General features: G+C 47.8%; 1 protein-coding gene across 5 annotated transcripts in view; it reads left to right on the top strand.

The window, feature by feature from the left end:
• GTF2I (general transcription factor IIi) overlaps positions 1 to 14,720 on the top strand; it is a 263,654-nt gene that overhangs the window by 189,684 nt on the left and 59,250 nt on the right. For all 5 annotated transcript variants that reach the window (XM_030186158.1, XM_030186159.1, XM_030186155.1 and 2 more), the window contains exon 22: positions 172 to 230. In XM_030186158.1, coding sequence (XP_030042018.1) covers positions 172 to 230 — 59 coding nt within the window. The remainder of the gene's footprint in view (positions 1 to 171; positions 231 to 14,720) is intronic.

The raw sequence follows: 14,720 nt of genomic DNA, 5'->3' as shown, positions 1-14,720 counted from the left end.
AATCAGAAGGCATAATGAGGAATTTTTATTTTAAGAAGTTAAAATTCTTCACAAGAGTAACTGACTACATTTCATCAGTTCCAGTCAAATATACATTTTCATGTACTTTAAAGTGATCAGTGGTCTTCCAAAATGTATCGCTTCATTTATATTATATGTTTAACTTTTCAGACCACATTTGATACAGTCTTACTTGCCTCCTGAGTTGGCTAGTAAAATTCAGATTGAAGGTAACAATTAGTACTTGCTTTTTTTCCTATTTTTTTTGCCAAGCACTGCCTTAATTTCTTCGTTCTTATGGATACTGACAAGCTGCAATTAGGCTGATTTGTGGAATATAGAGGTCTTGAAAATCACATCTTAAAAGAAAGTGATGTTGGGGGTTTATCCGGCTCACTTTCAGATCTAGCTGGATAAACCCTAGCCGTTTATATTTTCCCCCTCACTCTTCTGCTAAATTTTGTCTAGGCAAATCGTTTCCCATAAAATATTTACCTGGTTAAAAGTGGTGGCACCAGGGACAATGCATGGGTATTAGACGACCTAGGCAAATTTTAGCATAGCACCCCACCCCCTCTCAATTATCGTTCATTCCTCTAGCTCCCCCTCCTCCCCCCCCCCCCCCCAATTCCTCTCCAGAGATTGCCTTAGTTAAACTCAATAATCATGATTATCCCATCACTACCCATCCTGGAGCAAATCTGTAGAAATGCATACTTGGACATCAGCATGTCTAAATATTAAAGTTTGTTTTGTATATATATATATATATATATATATACATCATGAGTGCAACTTCCAGAAGCCATTTACCTGGATAACTGGCGTTTATCCAGATAAATAGGCCATTTGAAAATTATCCACCCTCCCTGCAGTGAAAAGTGTGTGCTAATGGTTCTTTCAGTTGTCTGGATGTCAGGAGCTATTGCTCTAGTGGCCCTTTTACTAAGCTGCTTAGGCGCCCACGTGCACCAATTTGAAACTACCACCCAGCTACTGCATGGCCTTGGCAGTAATTTCATTTTTTACGTGCATCCACCAACCGGGCGGTAATTGGCATTGTACACGCTCTGATGATTACCGCCTGGTTAACGCATGAGACCTTACCGTCAAGTCAGTGGGTGGCAGTAAGGTCTCAGGCCCAAAATGGACACACGCCAGTTTTTATTTTGCTGCACGTCCATTTTTGGCCTTTTTTGCAGGTGCACTGAAAAATGGACCCGCACGCGTCCAATACACGCGTCTACATCAGCGCAGGCCACGTTTCGGCGCACCTTAGTAAAAGGACCCCCTAGTCTGATTGCAGCTGCTCGTTGCTGCCCCCAAGGTACTGTTGCCCTAGATGACTTCCTTGTTTACCTGATGGTAAAGATGACACTGAGGGCCATTCCTGGGGCGTGGTTAGGTTTTAGCTAGTCATTGCTAATGTTTATCACTGACTGGCTAAAGTTTTATTTATTTATTTAGATTTTACTCACACCTTTTTCAGTAGTAGCTCAAGGTGAGTTACATCCAGGAACACTGGGTATTTCCCTGTCCCTGGAGGGCTCACAGTCTAAGTTTGTTCCTGAGGCAGTTTTACTCGGATAATACCGGTTAAATGAACAGATATTTATTTATTTGACATTTGTATCCACCATTATCCCGAAAGTGCAGGTTCAATGTGGCTTACATTCAAGAAATATGATAGATAATTATAGCATTTAACATATTAGGAATAATTGTGTGTTTGTCATGAAGCTAGGCTAGAGTATTGGTTATGTTGAAACATATAAGACAGACAACAATATTAGTTTATTTTTTGATAAGATATGTACTTAATAGAAAAGCCTTTAGGAATTTACAGAATCTCAGATAATTTTCGAAGTACCTAAGATATCCTAAAATTGTCTAGTTAACTTTGTCAGATAACTTCATCTGCATATGTGCAGCAGCATAGTTATTCAGATACGTTCTGAATGTCTGGATAACCTTTCCTCTTGGAGCTTATGAGAAAAAGAACAAAAATGTAAGACCCAAATAAATTATAGCCAGGGGAGTAGCTATCATAAACTGAACCCGGCAAAATGACTAGGGCCGCCCAATCGTAGGGACTGCCTGCTGTCCTTTTGCCGTCTGTCCCACTGTCTGCCTTCCTCCACTGACAATCTACAATGTCCAGTACTACGATCTCCCTTTCTCCCGCTCCCCATTCGGATCCAGCTTCCCCTTCTCTCCCCCCACTCCCATCCCCAGCAGTCCTTCAGAATCCCAGTGAACTGTCAGAGGCAGCGATGTGAACAGGCTTCCTGTGGCCAGCTCCACTAATGTCTTTACTGTGTTGGCCACCCACAGGAAGTGACATCACAGGAGGTGGGATGTGGCAGAGGAAAGCTCTGGCAGTGCTGGCCACAGGCAGCCTGCTCATATTGCTGCCTCTGCTGGTCACTCACTGGGATTCTGGAGGACTGCTGTGGCAGGGGGGAGGGGGAAAGCAAAAGGAGATGCCAGACCTGCGCAGGATGGGATCAGCAAGAGAGATGTAGAGCCCAAAATAGGGAGGGGAGAAGAAAAGAAATGCTGTATCTGGGGGTAAGGGACAGGAAAAATAGACTCCCATACCAAAAAGGGGGGAAGAGGGGGGATATAGATGCTGTACCAATAGAAAGAGGGAGAGAGAGATGCCAGACCCTTGGAGGGGGGGCAGAGGGAGAGATGCTGGCCCCATGGTGAGGAGTTGGAGACGGGTGAAAGGAAAGGGAGAAATGCTGGTCCCTGGAGTAGGGGTTCAGGAAGAAAGGAAAAGAGATGGAAGAAGCTGGATGGACATGGGGAGGAACAGGGACACAGAAGAGATACTGGGCATGGAGAGAGCATAGGGACAGGGGCACAGAAAGGCAACATTATAGAGGAGAACCTGGATAGAGAGTTAAGAAAACAAAACACACTGGACCCAAAGTAACGCTCAGACACCATAGGTACAAAAGTGTTTGTTTTTTTAAATTTATTAATTGTAATAGGTCAGCTTTTGGAAATGTGCATCCTTGATATCTTGTATTTGAGTCTCTCTTTCTATTACTATGTCAGGTATTTTATATAGGTGTGGAATGTTTGCTTTTTGCAGGATTTGTTTAGTGGAACTCTGCAGGGGTTTCCCCTTCTCCGCTCCCCCCACCCCCCACACCATCCCCACTACTTTGGGAGAGATGGAGGCATATTTTCAAAGCACTTAGCCTCCCAAAGTTCCATAGAAACCTATGGAACTTAGCCTCCCAAAGTGCTTTGAAAATATGCCTCATGGTGTTATAGGAGGCCCATTTTAGTTTTGCCACCTGGGGCCCACTCAGTCCTAGCTATGCCACTGGCTATAGCTAAAACTATCCAAAGCAGATGGGGAAAAATAGAGTACATTTAATGGCATGAAGAAATTAGATCATTCCCCCAAAATCTATGAAATTCTAGCTTTATTTTGCCATTACCTTTCTTTATCGCATCAGGCAATGCAAACTCACAGCTAGTAATGTCGTCCTGACTTTGCCAATGCAGACCTACTTCTAGTGCTCAGGAATAATTTTTTTTTAACCGATCTCCTGAGTGTGTAAGCATCCCAAGCACTCTCCAACTGCTCCTTGCCTCGGTTTTGAAGAAATCTATCACTAGCAGCCATAGGAGCCAACTTTTCAAAATGATTGGGGATGCTAAACCCAACAGAAATTACCCTTCCATGGACACAGTTAAGGAGTTTGCTCTACGTTGGGTGGGGTGCTTATGCACCCATAGAGCTGGCTCATATGCTGGCAGCACATCTTCACTCAAAATTAAAGAAAATTAAATAATAAACAACAATTCTTGCAGCACATCAAAAATGGCAGATTTAGATAACAGCAAAATGGCTTTTACTGGCATCAGCTTCTAACTGTAGTTCAGGGGGAAAAAAATCACCTGTAGTATTTTAGCAACAGGAGCTCCAGATTTAAGTTCATCAGACTTTCAGAATTTTATTTTTTGAACAGCGGCATTAAAAAAATTTTTTTTTAACCTTTTATTTAGGAAGCTATCCAAACCTTTTTTTTAAACCCTGCTAAGCTAACTGCTTTTACCACATTCTTTAGCAGTGAATTCCAGAGTTTAATTACACATTGAGTGAAGAAATATTTTCTCTGATTTGTTTAATTTTACTACTTAATTGCGTGCCCCCTACTTCTAATATTTTTGGAAAGAGTAAACAAGTGATTCACGTTCACCCATTCCATTCCACTTATTATTTTATAGACCTCTATCATATCTCCCCTCAGCTGCCTGTTCTCCAAACTGAAGAGCCCTAGCCGCTTTAGCCTTTCCTCATAGGGAAGTCGTCCTGACCCCTTTATCACTTTTGTCACCCTTCTTTGTACCTTTTCTAATTCCACTATATATTTTTTTAGATGCGGTGACCAGAATTGAACACAGTATTCGAGGTGCAGTTGCTCCATGGAGCGATACAAAGGCATTATAACTTCTTCATTTTTGTTTTCCATTCCTTTCCTAATAATACCTAACATTCTATTTGCTTTCTTAACTGCCTCTGCACACTGAACAGAGGATTTCAAAGTATCTTCAACAATGAAACCTAAATCCTTTTTCTGGTCGGTGACTCCTAATGTGGAACCTTGCATCATGTAGCTACAGTTTGGGTTCCTCTTTCCCACATGCATCACTTTCCACTTTCTCTTATTAAACTGTTATCTGTCATTTGGATGCCCAGTCTCATAAGGTCCTTTTGCAATTTTTCACAATCCTCTTACGATTTGACAACTTTGAATAACTTTGTATCATCAGCAAATTTAATTAACTCGCTGGTTATTCCCATCTCTAGGTCATTTATAAATATGTTATAAAGCAACCTCACTATCAAGAAACCCTGTCTTCCCTGTTTGGGCGATATCTTTGCAAGATACTTTATTCCGAACCATACGCTTTTGTGTGACTGTCGGCCTTCCCCCCCGTTCCTAGTTTAAAAGCTGCTCTGTCTCTTTTTTACATGATGATGCCAGCAGCCCGGTCCCATCCTGGTTAAGGTGGAGCCCATCCTTTCGGAATAGGTTCCCCATTCCCCAGAATGTTGCCCAGTTCCTGACAAAACTAAAACCCTCCTCCTTGCACCATTGTCTCATCCATGCATTAATACTCCGGAGCTCTGCCTGTCTCTGGGGCCCTGCGCATGGAACGGGTAGTATTTCAGAAAACGCCACCCTAGAGGATCTGGATTTGAGCTTTCTTCCTAAGAGTCTAAATTTGGCTTCCAGAACCTCTCTCCCACATTTTCCTACGTCATTGGTACCCACATGTACCAAGACAGCCGGCTCCTCCCCAGCACAGACCCCTGTGGAACCCCACTATCTACCCTTCTCCATTGAGAATACTGACCATTTAACCCTACTCTCTGTTTTCTATCTTTTAACCAGTTTTTAATCCACGATAGGACATTTCCTCCTATCCATGATTCTCTAATTTCCTCAGGAGTCTTTCATGAAGTACTTTGTCAAATGCCTTTTGAAAATCCAGATACACAATATCAACCAACTCACCTTTATCCACATGTTTGTATTTTGGGGGTTGTTCAGATGTACCTTGTTGGATTAATTTTATTTTTTAGTATATGATGTCGAGTATTTATCGGTATTGTACTTTTCATATGTTTTTTCCTAGCAAGGTATATATATTTTTTCTGTATCAAGTTTGATTTATATTGAAAACATTTTAAGTAAAGGAACATACATTTCATTGCCATTCATCTCAAGACAGCAAAGCAGACCTTGCAAACGACAGATTAATTGCAGTGAAAGTGTTCTGCAACAATTTGGACAAAATCTGCAAGCTGGACCTTCACAAGTGATCACTAAACATCACAGTAGCATTGGACCTCTTCCAGTGATGAGGCTTCCCCATTGTGGCTCCCATCACCACACAGGAGAACAAAAAATATGAAGCCTTCTACTCCTCGATACATATGAAATAGAGACTAGCACACAGTGTTTTCTCCATCTCATGGAAATACAGTCTCTTCAGTGCATTTTCTCTTTTTCCTCTTATATCCAGAGTTCTGCAGAAAATAATCAAAACAACACCCAAGTAATGTTAGTAGTGACACAGTAGCTGTGACAGATCTTGTTTCCTTGGCTTCTTTCCCTAGCAACAGATCAACCAGTCATACTAGGGATTTAACCCTTCCTCTTGACTCAATAGAAAAGTCAAATTTTATATTCCAAGCTCATCTCTGTCTCACTAACAGCATAGTGATCAAAAGGCAATTAATCATTTGCATCCCACTCTCCCAAAAGGTATCTTTTTAGCCTTCAGTAAGGCCTCAACTAGAAAAGTTCTGTTGTCTCAAATGGACACGTGTTGTCCACTGATGTACAGTCAATCACCAAAATTAACTGCTTCTTAGCCAAAGTTTTATCATTTTTTTTCATGAACAAATAGATGGAAGACCATTATTTCATTGTTAACTGCTTTGCCATTACCCAATGAAAGGGGATTTATTCAAACCAGTAAACCATTATCCATCCACCCAGTGGTCTCCAGTTTATGAGGATTAATGAGCACACACAGCCTCTAATATGTAATCCAGCTCCCACATGGGACCTGAATATCATATTTCCTATTTACTGCAAACCAATTCAAATTGTTAAGTCAGGAAACATTACGTCACCTGGCAGCAATATTCCTTATCACAACATTGGCAAGAAAAGTTGAATAAGCTGCAAGCCTTGTTATGCTACCTGCCATATAACCAGTCCAACCTACTCCCATCACATCCAAAATTTAGCCCAAAAGTGGAAACAGTTCAATTGTAACCATTTTATCATTTCCCATTTTTGATCTCCAGCTGTGCTGCAATACATAATACACTGAACTATAGATGTACTCTATTAGGCTACCTCAAAGTACAGAGGACATCCAAAAGTGCTCCCAGTTATTTGTGTCCTTTAATCCAAACACCACCAAACAAATTCTCTCCAATTGAGTCTCCAACTGTATTGTTTATCTCTTGTCACAAAACCACTTTATCGTCTTTTGGTTGAGTAGAAAGAGCTGCATAACTTCCGTTTTCCCGTTTGAACTCCGTCAATAGAGCTGAATGACGTGCTGTTGAGATTGCATACCTTCGGGTCTTTTTCAAGACCCCCTTATCTCTCAGATGCATTCCTTTTGACTACATCTCACAGACTCCTGAGGCAGGCCTGTGGCCGAAACACAGATCTTTCCTACTATCTGAATTCTCAGTAATTATTATCCTAGTAATTTCCTTCTGCTCCTTTGTAGCCTGATATGTGTGCACTGTGCATTTAGAGGCTAGGTCTAATAGGCATACCAGGCTGCTGCTGCTGCAGATTAACTAGGACATTGTGAAAACAGGGAGGACTTTTGGTGATGCACAGTATAAACTATATTGCCAGCTTATCTGTGTGGTGATGGATATTATCACCAGATAATTGTCGATTGCAATTGATGCCGATTTTCCTTTCATTTTTTAGGATTAAAAAAAAAACTTTTATCCTAATATTCTAATTTGACACGATCATCCATAAGGATGAAGATCTGTTTATAAAGTGCAACAAGAATTTGCAGTTAACATGTGTTGATTGCTAAAATTGACATGTGGTAACTGCAGAACCTCTGTGTTAACTGTTGCAGATGTTCCCAGCAGTTTCAAATTCTGATAATGTAGGGAAACCTCTCAGTGAAGTGCATTAACAGCATTGCAGAAAACACAATGCTGTTAGCTTCACACACATGTTATCTGCCACATCGTTAATGTATTGTAGCTATCTCCTCATCACGGTTGCCTCTAATTCTCCATCCTGTTCTATATTAGTTGTTAACAAATAACCAACAGAAGTGGAGAAACTAGATCCGCTACGTGGAAAAAAGTAAATAAATAGCAGAAAAGTAGCGAGATCAACACGATACTTTCAAAACACCGTGGAGGCGAGTAATCAAAATGCTTTATTAAATAGAAGTTAAAAAGACTAATGCGCCAAGCATAAGCTTAAAAAACAAAGCTGGAACAGCAAAGAACCGCAGTTGTGCTAAGCAAAAAAGGCTGCCTTGTAAGAATAATATATATTTCTATTCTCCACCAATTACCTATAAGGTAATAAGATAAGACTATGTAAGAAAAAAGGGGGAATTAAATATTATATTTGTTGAATAACATTAACCTGCACTGCAAGGTTTAAGGACATGTGCTCAGAACATGAAGACCATATATTTAACTTTTTAAAAATGTTTATTTACAATACAGGTAATGTAATAATGTTACGAGAGGCAGTTTTAAGAATCTTTCACAAGAGGAAATGTGCTTTTCAAGATTAAAAAGTTCTGAATTATAAATTAGGCTGGATAATGGTAACTCACTTTGATGAAGGTGGTTGGTAGCTGGTTGAAGTGATGAAGGAGATCCTCTCTGCTGAAGAAGTCTTTTGTTGCAAGGTTGTGGTTGTTGCCTGGAGAATTCTTGTCAGGGTGTGTGTGAAGTCCAGCAGAGAGAAGCAGGAGGCAGAGCGAAGAGAACCAGAACCCAAGAGAGAGAGAGAGAGAGCTGGGCATTTTCCAGTCTTTTTATATTTTCTTGCTGGATCCTAGGCTGAAGTCAGGTAGGATGTGCTTGATCCAATGAAAACTCAGGGATAGCTGAAAACTGGTTTCAGATAGTTTTGAGATGGTGCATGGTAACTGGTCACATGTTGAATGTTCTCCGAGGACAAGCAGGCTGCTTGTTCTCACGACTGGGTGACGTCCGCGGCAGCCCCCACCAACCGGAAAAAGCTTCGCGGGACGGTCGGCACGCAGGGCACGCCCACCGCGCATGCGCGGCCGTCTTCCCGCCCGTGCGCGACCGCTCCCGCCAGTTCCTTTTTTTCCTCGCCTGGAGAGAGTCGTGCCCTGCCGCTCTCTCTACTTCAGCCGCCGGATTCTTGCGATCGCGTATACGCGGATCGCGCTTCGTTAATTTAATTTACTTTAATTCCTTTTCTCGTTTTTCTTTAAAAAAAAAAAAAAAAAAAGAACTGCGCGTGTGGAGCACGCGCTCCCCTTTTCCCTCGCTTCCAGCGGGGATGCCACGTTGCGGCCTAGTGGTCGCTCGGTCGTTTATTTTTTCGTGGTGTGATTTTAGCACCATTGACGACTTTGACTTCGCCGACGCGATTTTTCCGTCGATGTCCTCGAAGGTCCCGAGTGGATTTAAAAAGTGTGGTCGCTGCGGCCGGCCGATCTCGCAGACCGACACCCACGCTTGGTGCCTCCAGTGCCTCGGGCCGGAGCACAATCTCAAGTCGTGTGCTTTGTGTCTCGGTCTCCGGAAACGGACTCAGGTTGCGAGGCAAGTTCTGCGGGACCGTCTTTTTGGAACTTGCGCCGGCCCCTCGACGTCGACCTCGACGGCATCGGTATCGAAGGCCGGTTCTTCGGTACCGGTATCGATGCCCGAGACATCGGCACCGATGGCAGCGACCCCAGGAGAACAGGTCCCGTCGGCCCGCCGGTCCGCCGGTGAGAGTGGGGTTGAGAGGCCGCGTGGGCAGTCGGCCCCGGTCACTCCCTCAGCTCGTGAGCCACGGGACCGAACCCTGTCTGACCCGGTACCTCGAGACCGAGGGGGATCGACCTCCTCCTCCTCCATGCCCTCCGGCGCCGGTGAGGTGCATCGAAAGAAGGACAAAAAGCGTCGTCACCGGACGCCCTCGGTGCATCCCGAGGAGGAGTCGACGCCGAAGCGTCATCGTCGAGAGGAGAGGTCCCCGTCGGTCGTGGAGGTACCGACGCGTCGGGGTTCCGGCACCTCGGTGCCGTCTCCTGGCTCCCAGCAGCTCCCGGCACCGACACCCTTACCGGCCCCACCGCCTTTCCCGGCAGCGGGCCTGGACGAGTGCCTCAGAGCCATCCTTCCGGGGATCCTGGAAGGGCTGATGCGCCAGGCTGTGCCGGCGCCGGGGGTGCTTGCGCCCTCGGCGCCGATGACTGTGGCGCCGGCGAGCTCTAGCCCGGCGCCGGAGCTGTCGACACCGCCGCCGCTTGCGGTGCCGGTCTCGACTGCTACGCAGGTGGAGTCCCCGTCGACGTCGATGGAGGGAGCTCCGTCCCCGCCGGCGCGGGAGTCCACCGCTCGACGACACCGAGACCTCGGTGCCTCGACGTCGAGCCGGGCCCGGTACAGGACTCAGCTACATGAGCTAATGTCCGATACCGAGGATGAGGACTCGTGGGGGGAAGAGGAAGACCCTAGATATTTCTCCTCAGAGGAGTCTACGGGCCTTCCCTCGGACCCCACGCCTTCACCGGAGAGGAAGCTCTCACCTCCTGAGAGTCTCTCCTTTGCCTCCTTTGTGCGGGATATGTCTATTAGCATTCCCTTCCCCGTGGTCTCTGTGGAAGAGCCGAGGGCCGAGATGCTCGAGGTCCTCGACTATCCATCACCACCTAGAGAGTCCTCCACGGTGCCGCTGCACAATGTCCTGAAGGAGACGCTGCTCCGGAACTGGGTGAGACCGTTAACTAACCCCACCATTCCCAAGAAAGCAGAGTCCCAGTACAGGATCCACTCCGACCCAGAGCTCATGCGGCCCCAATTGCCCCATGACTCAGCGGTCGTGGATTCTGCTCTCAAGAGGGCACGGAGTTCGAGGGATACCGCCTCGGCGCCCCCGGGGCGGGAGTCTCGCACTCTGGACTCGTTTGGGAGGAAGGCCTACCAATCCTCCATGCTCGTGACCCGCATCCAGTCGTACCTGCTCTATATGAGCATCCACATGCGGACCAATGTGCAACAGCTGGCGGACCTGGTCGAGAAGCTCCCGCCGGAGCAGTCCAGGCCTTATCAGGAGGTGGTCAGGCAGCTGAAGGCATGCAGAAAGTTCCTGTCCAGGGGTATTTTTGACACCTGTGACGTGGCATCTCGTGCTGCGGCCCAAGGTATAGTGATGCGCAGGCTCTCATGGCTGCGCGCCTCTGACCTGGACAACCGCACCCAGCAGAGACTGGCCGACGTCCCTTGCCGGGGGGATAACATTTTCGGTGAGAAGGTCGAGCAGATGGTGGACCAACTGCATCAGCGGGAAACCGCTCTCGACAAGCTCTCCCACCGGGCGCCTTCAGCATCCGCCCCCACTGGTGGGCGTTTTTCCCGGGCACGGCAGGCTGCACCCTATTCTTTTGCAAAGCGTAGGTACAACCAGCCGGCCCGAAGGCCTCGTCAGGCACAGGGACAGCCCCAGCGCGCTCGTTCTCGTCAACAGCGTGCGCCTAAGCAGCCCCCTGCGCCTCCACAGCAAAAGCCGGGGACGGGCTTTTGACTGGATCCACGGGAACATAGCCGCCCTACAAGTGTCCGTACCGGACGATCCGCCGGTCGGAGGGAGGTTAAAATTTTTTCACCAAAGGTGGCCTCTCATAACCTCCGACCAGTGGGTTCTCCAAATAGTGCGGTGCGGATACGCCCTGAATTTGGCCTCCCTGCCTCCAAATTGTCCTCCGGGAGCTCAGTCTTTCAGCTCCCATCACAAGCAGGTACTTGCAGAGGAACTCTCCGCCCTTCTCAGCGCCAATGCGGTCGAGCCCGTACCACCCGGGCAGGAAGGGCAGGGATTCTATTCCAGGTACTTCCTTGTGGAAAAGAAAACAGGGGGGATGCGTCCCATCCTAGACCTGAGAGGCCTGAACAAATTCCTGGTCAAAGAAAAGTTCAGGATGCTTTCCTTGGGCACCCTTCTGCCAATGATTCAGAAAAACGATTGGCTATGTTCCCTGGATTTAAAGGACGCATATACTCACATACCGATACTGCCAGCTCACAGACAGTATCTCAGATTCCGCCTGGGCGCACGCCACTTTCAGTATTGTGTGCTGCCATTTGGGCTCGCCTCTGCCCCACGAGTGTTTACCAAGTGCCTCGTGGTGGTAGCGGCCTACCTACGCAAGCTGGGAGTGCACGTGTTCCCATATCTCGACGATTGGCTGGTCAAGAACACCTCGGAGGCAGGAGCCCTCCGGTCCATGCAGTGCACTATTCAGCTTCTGGAGCTGCTGGGGTTTGTGATAAATTACCCAAAGTCCCATCTCCAGCCATCCCAGTCTCTGGAATTCATAGGAGCGCTGCTGAATACCCAGATGGCTCAGGCCTACCTTCCCGAAGCGAGGGCCACCAATCTCCTGGCTCTGGCTTCGCAGACCAGAGCGTCCCAGCAGATCACAGCTCGGCAGACGTTGAGACTTCTGGGTCATATGGCCTCCACAGTTCATGTGACTCCCATGGCTCGTCTTCACATGAGATCTGCTCAATGGACCCTAGCTTCCCAGTGGTTCCAAGCCACCGGGAATCTAGAAGATGTCATCCGCCTCTCCACCAGCTGCCGCACTTCACTGCTCTGGTGGACCATTCGGACCAATTTGACACTGGGACGTCCATTTCAAATTCCACAGCCCACGAAAGTGCTGACGATGGATGCCTCTCGCCTGGGGTGGGGAGCTCATGTCGATGGGCTGCACACCCAGGGTCTGTGGTCCCTCCAGGAAAAGGATCTGCAGATCAACCTCCTGGAGCTCCGAGCGATCTGGAACGCACTGAAGGCTTTCAGAGATCGGCTGTCCTACCAAATTATCCAAATTCGGACAGACAATCAGGTTGCAATGTATTACGTCAACAAGCAGGGGGGCACCGGATCTCGCCCCCTGTGTCAGGAAGCCGTCGGGATGTGGCGCTGGGCATGCCAGCACAGCATGCTTCTCCAGGCCACATACCTGGCAGGCGTAAACAACAGTCTGGCCGACAGACTGAGCAGAGTCATGCAACCGCACGAGTGGTCGCTCCATTCCAGAGTGGTACGCAAGATCTTCCGAGAGTGGGGCACCCCCTCGGTGGATCTTTTCGCCTCTCAGACCAACCACAAGCTGCCTCTGTTTTGTTCCAGACTTCAGACACACGGCAGGCTAGCGTCAGATGCCTTTCTCCTTCATTGGGGGACCGGCCTCCTGTATGCTTATCCTCCCATACCTTTGGTGGGGAAGACCTTACTGAAGCTCAAGCAAGACCACGGCACCATGATTCTGATAGCGCCCTTTTGGCCCCGTCAGATCTGGTTCCCTCTTCTTCTGGAGTTGTCCTCCGAAAAACCGTGGAGATTGGAGTGTTTTCCGACTCTCATTTCGCAGAACGACGGAGCGTTGCTGCACCCCAACCTTCAATCCCTGGCTCTCACGGCCTGGATGTTGAGGGCGTAGACTTCGCTGCGTTGGGTCTGTCTGAGGGTGTCTCCCGGGTCTTGCTTGCCTCTAGGAAGGATTCCACTAAAAGAGTTACTTTTTCAAGTGGAGGAGGTTGTCGTTTGGTGTGAGAGCAAGGCCCTAGAACCTCGTTCTTGTCCTGCACAGAACCTGCTTGAATACCTTCTGCACTTATCAGAGTCTGGCCTCAAGACCAACTCAGTAAGGAATCACCTTAGTGCGATTAGTGCTTACCATCTTCGTGTGGAGGGTAAAGCCATCTCTGGAGAGCCTTTAGTCGTTCGATTCATGAGAGGCTTGCTTTTGTCAAAGCCCCCTGTCAAGGCTCCTGCAGTGTCATGGGATCTCAACGTCGTCCTCACCCAGCTGATGAAACCTCCTTTTGAGCCACTGAATACCTGCCATCTGAAGTACTTGACCTGGAAGGTCATTTTCTTGGTGGCAGTTACTTCAGCTCGTAGGGTCAGTGAGCTTCAAGCCCTAGTAGCTCATGCTCCATATACCAAATTTCATCACAACAGAGTAGTGCTCCGCACTCACCCAAAGTTCCTGCCGAAGGTGGTGTCGGAGTTCCATCTTAACCAGTCAATTGTCTTGCCAACATTCTTCCCCAGGCCGCATACCCGCCCTGCTGAACGTCAGTTGCACACATTGGACTGCAAGAGAGCATTGGCCTTCTACTTGGAGCGGACACAGCCCAACAGACAGTCCGCCCAATTGTTTATTTCTTTCGACCCTAACAGGCTAGGGGTCGCTGTCGGGAAACGCACCATCTCTAATTGGCTAGCAGATTGCATTTCCTTCACTTACGCCCAGGCTGGGCTGACTCTTGAGGGTCATGTCACGGCTCATAGTGTCAGAGCCATGGCAGCGTCGGTGGCCCACTTGAAGTCAGCCACTATTGAAGAGATCTGCAAGGCTGCGACGTGGTCATCTGTCCACACATTCACATCTCATTACTGCCTCCAGCAGGATACCCGACGCGACAGTCGGTTCGGGCAGTCGGTGCTGCAGAATCTGTTTGGGGTGTAAATCCAACTCCACCCTCCAGGACCCGAATTTATTCTGGTCAGGCTGCACTCTCAGTTACTTGTTCTTCGTAGGTCAATTTCTGTTATACCCTCGCCGTTGCGAGGTTCCATTGACCTGGGTTCTTGTTTTGAGTGAGCCTGAGAGCTAGGGATACCCCAGTCGTGAGAACAAGCAGCCTGCTTGTCCTCGGAGAAAGGGTATGATACATACCTGTAGCAGTTGTTCTCCGAGGACAGCAGGCTGATTGTTCTCACCTACCCTCCCTCCTCCCCTTTGGAGTTGTGTGTTTCATCTTTTGCTAGTCATTCAACTGGCGGGAGCGGTCGCGCACGGGCGGGAAGACGGCCGCGCATGCGCGGTGGGCGTGCCCTGCGTGCCGACCGTCCCGCGAAGCTTTTTCCGGTTGGTGGGGGCTGCCGCGGACGTCACCCAGTCGTGAGAAC

Source organism: Microcaecilia unicolor, chromosome 13 (assembly GCF_901765095.1).
Source record: "Microcaecilia unicolor chromosome 13, aMicUni1.1, whole genome shotgun sequence".
In the NCBI taxonomy this organism is placed as follows: domain Eukaryota; kingdom Metazoa; phylum Chordata; class Amphibia; order Gymnophiona; family Siphonopidae; genus Microcaecilia; species Microcaecilia unicolor.
Note: the sequence above shows the minus strand (reverse complement) of the source record. Positions and strands in the feature narration are given on the sequence as shown.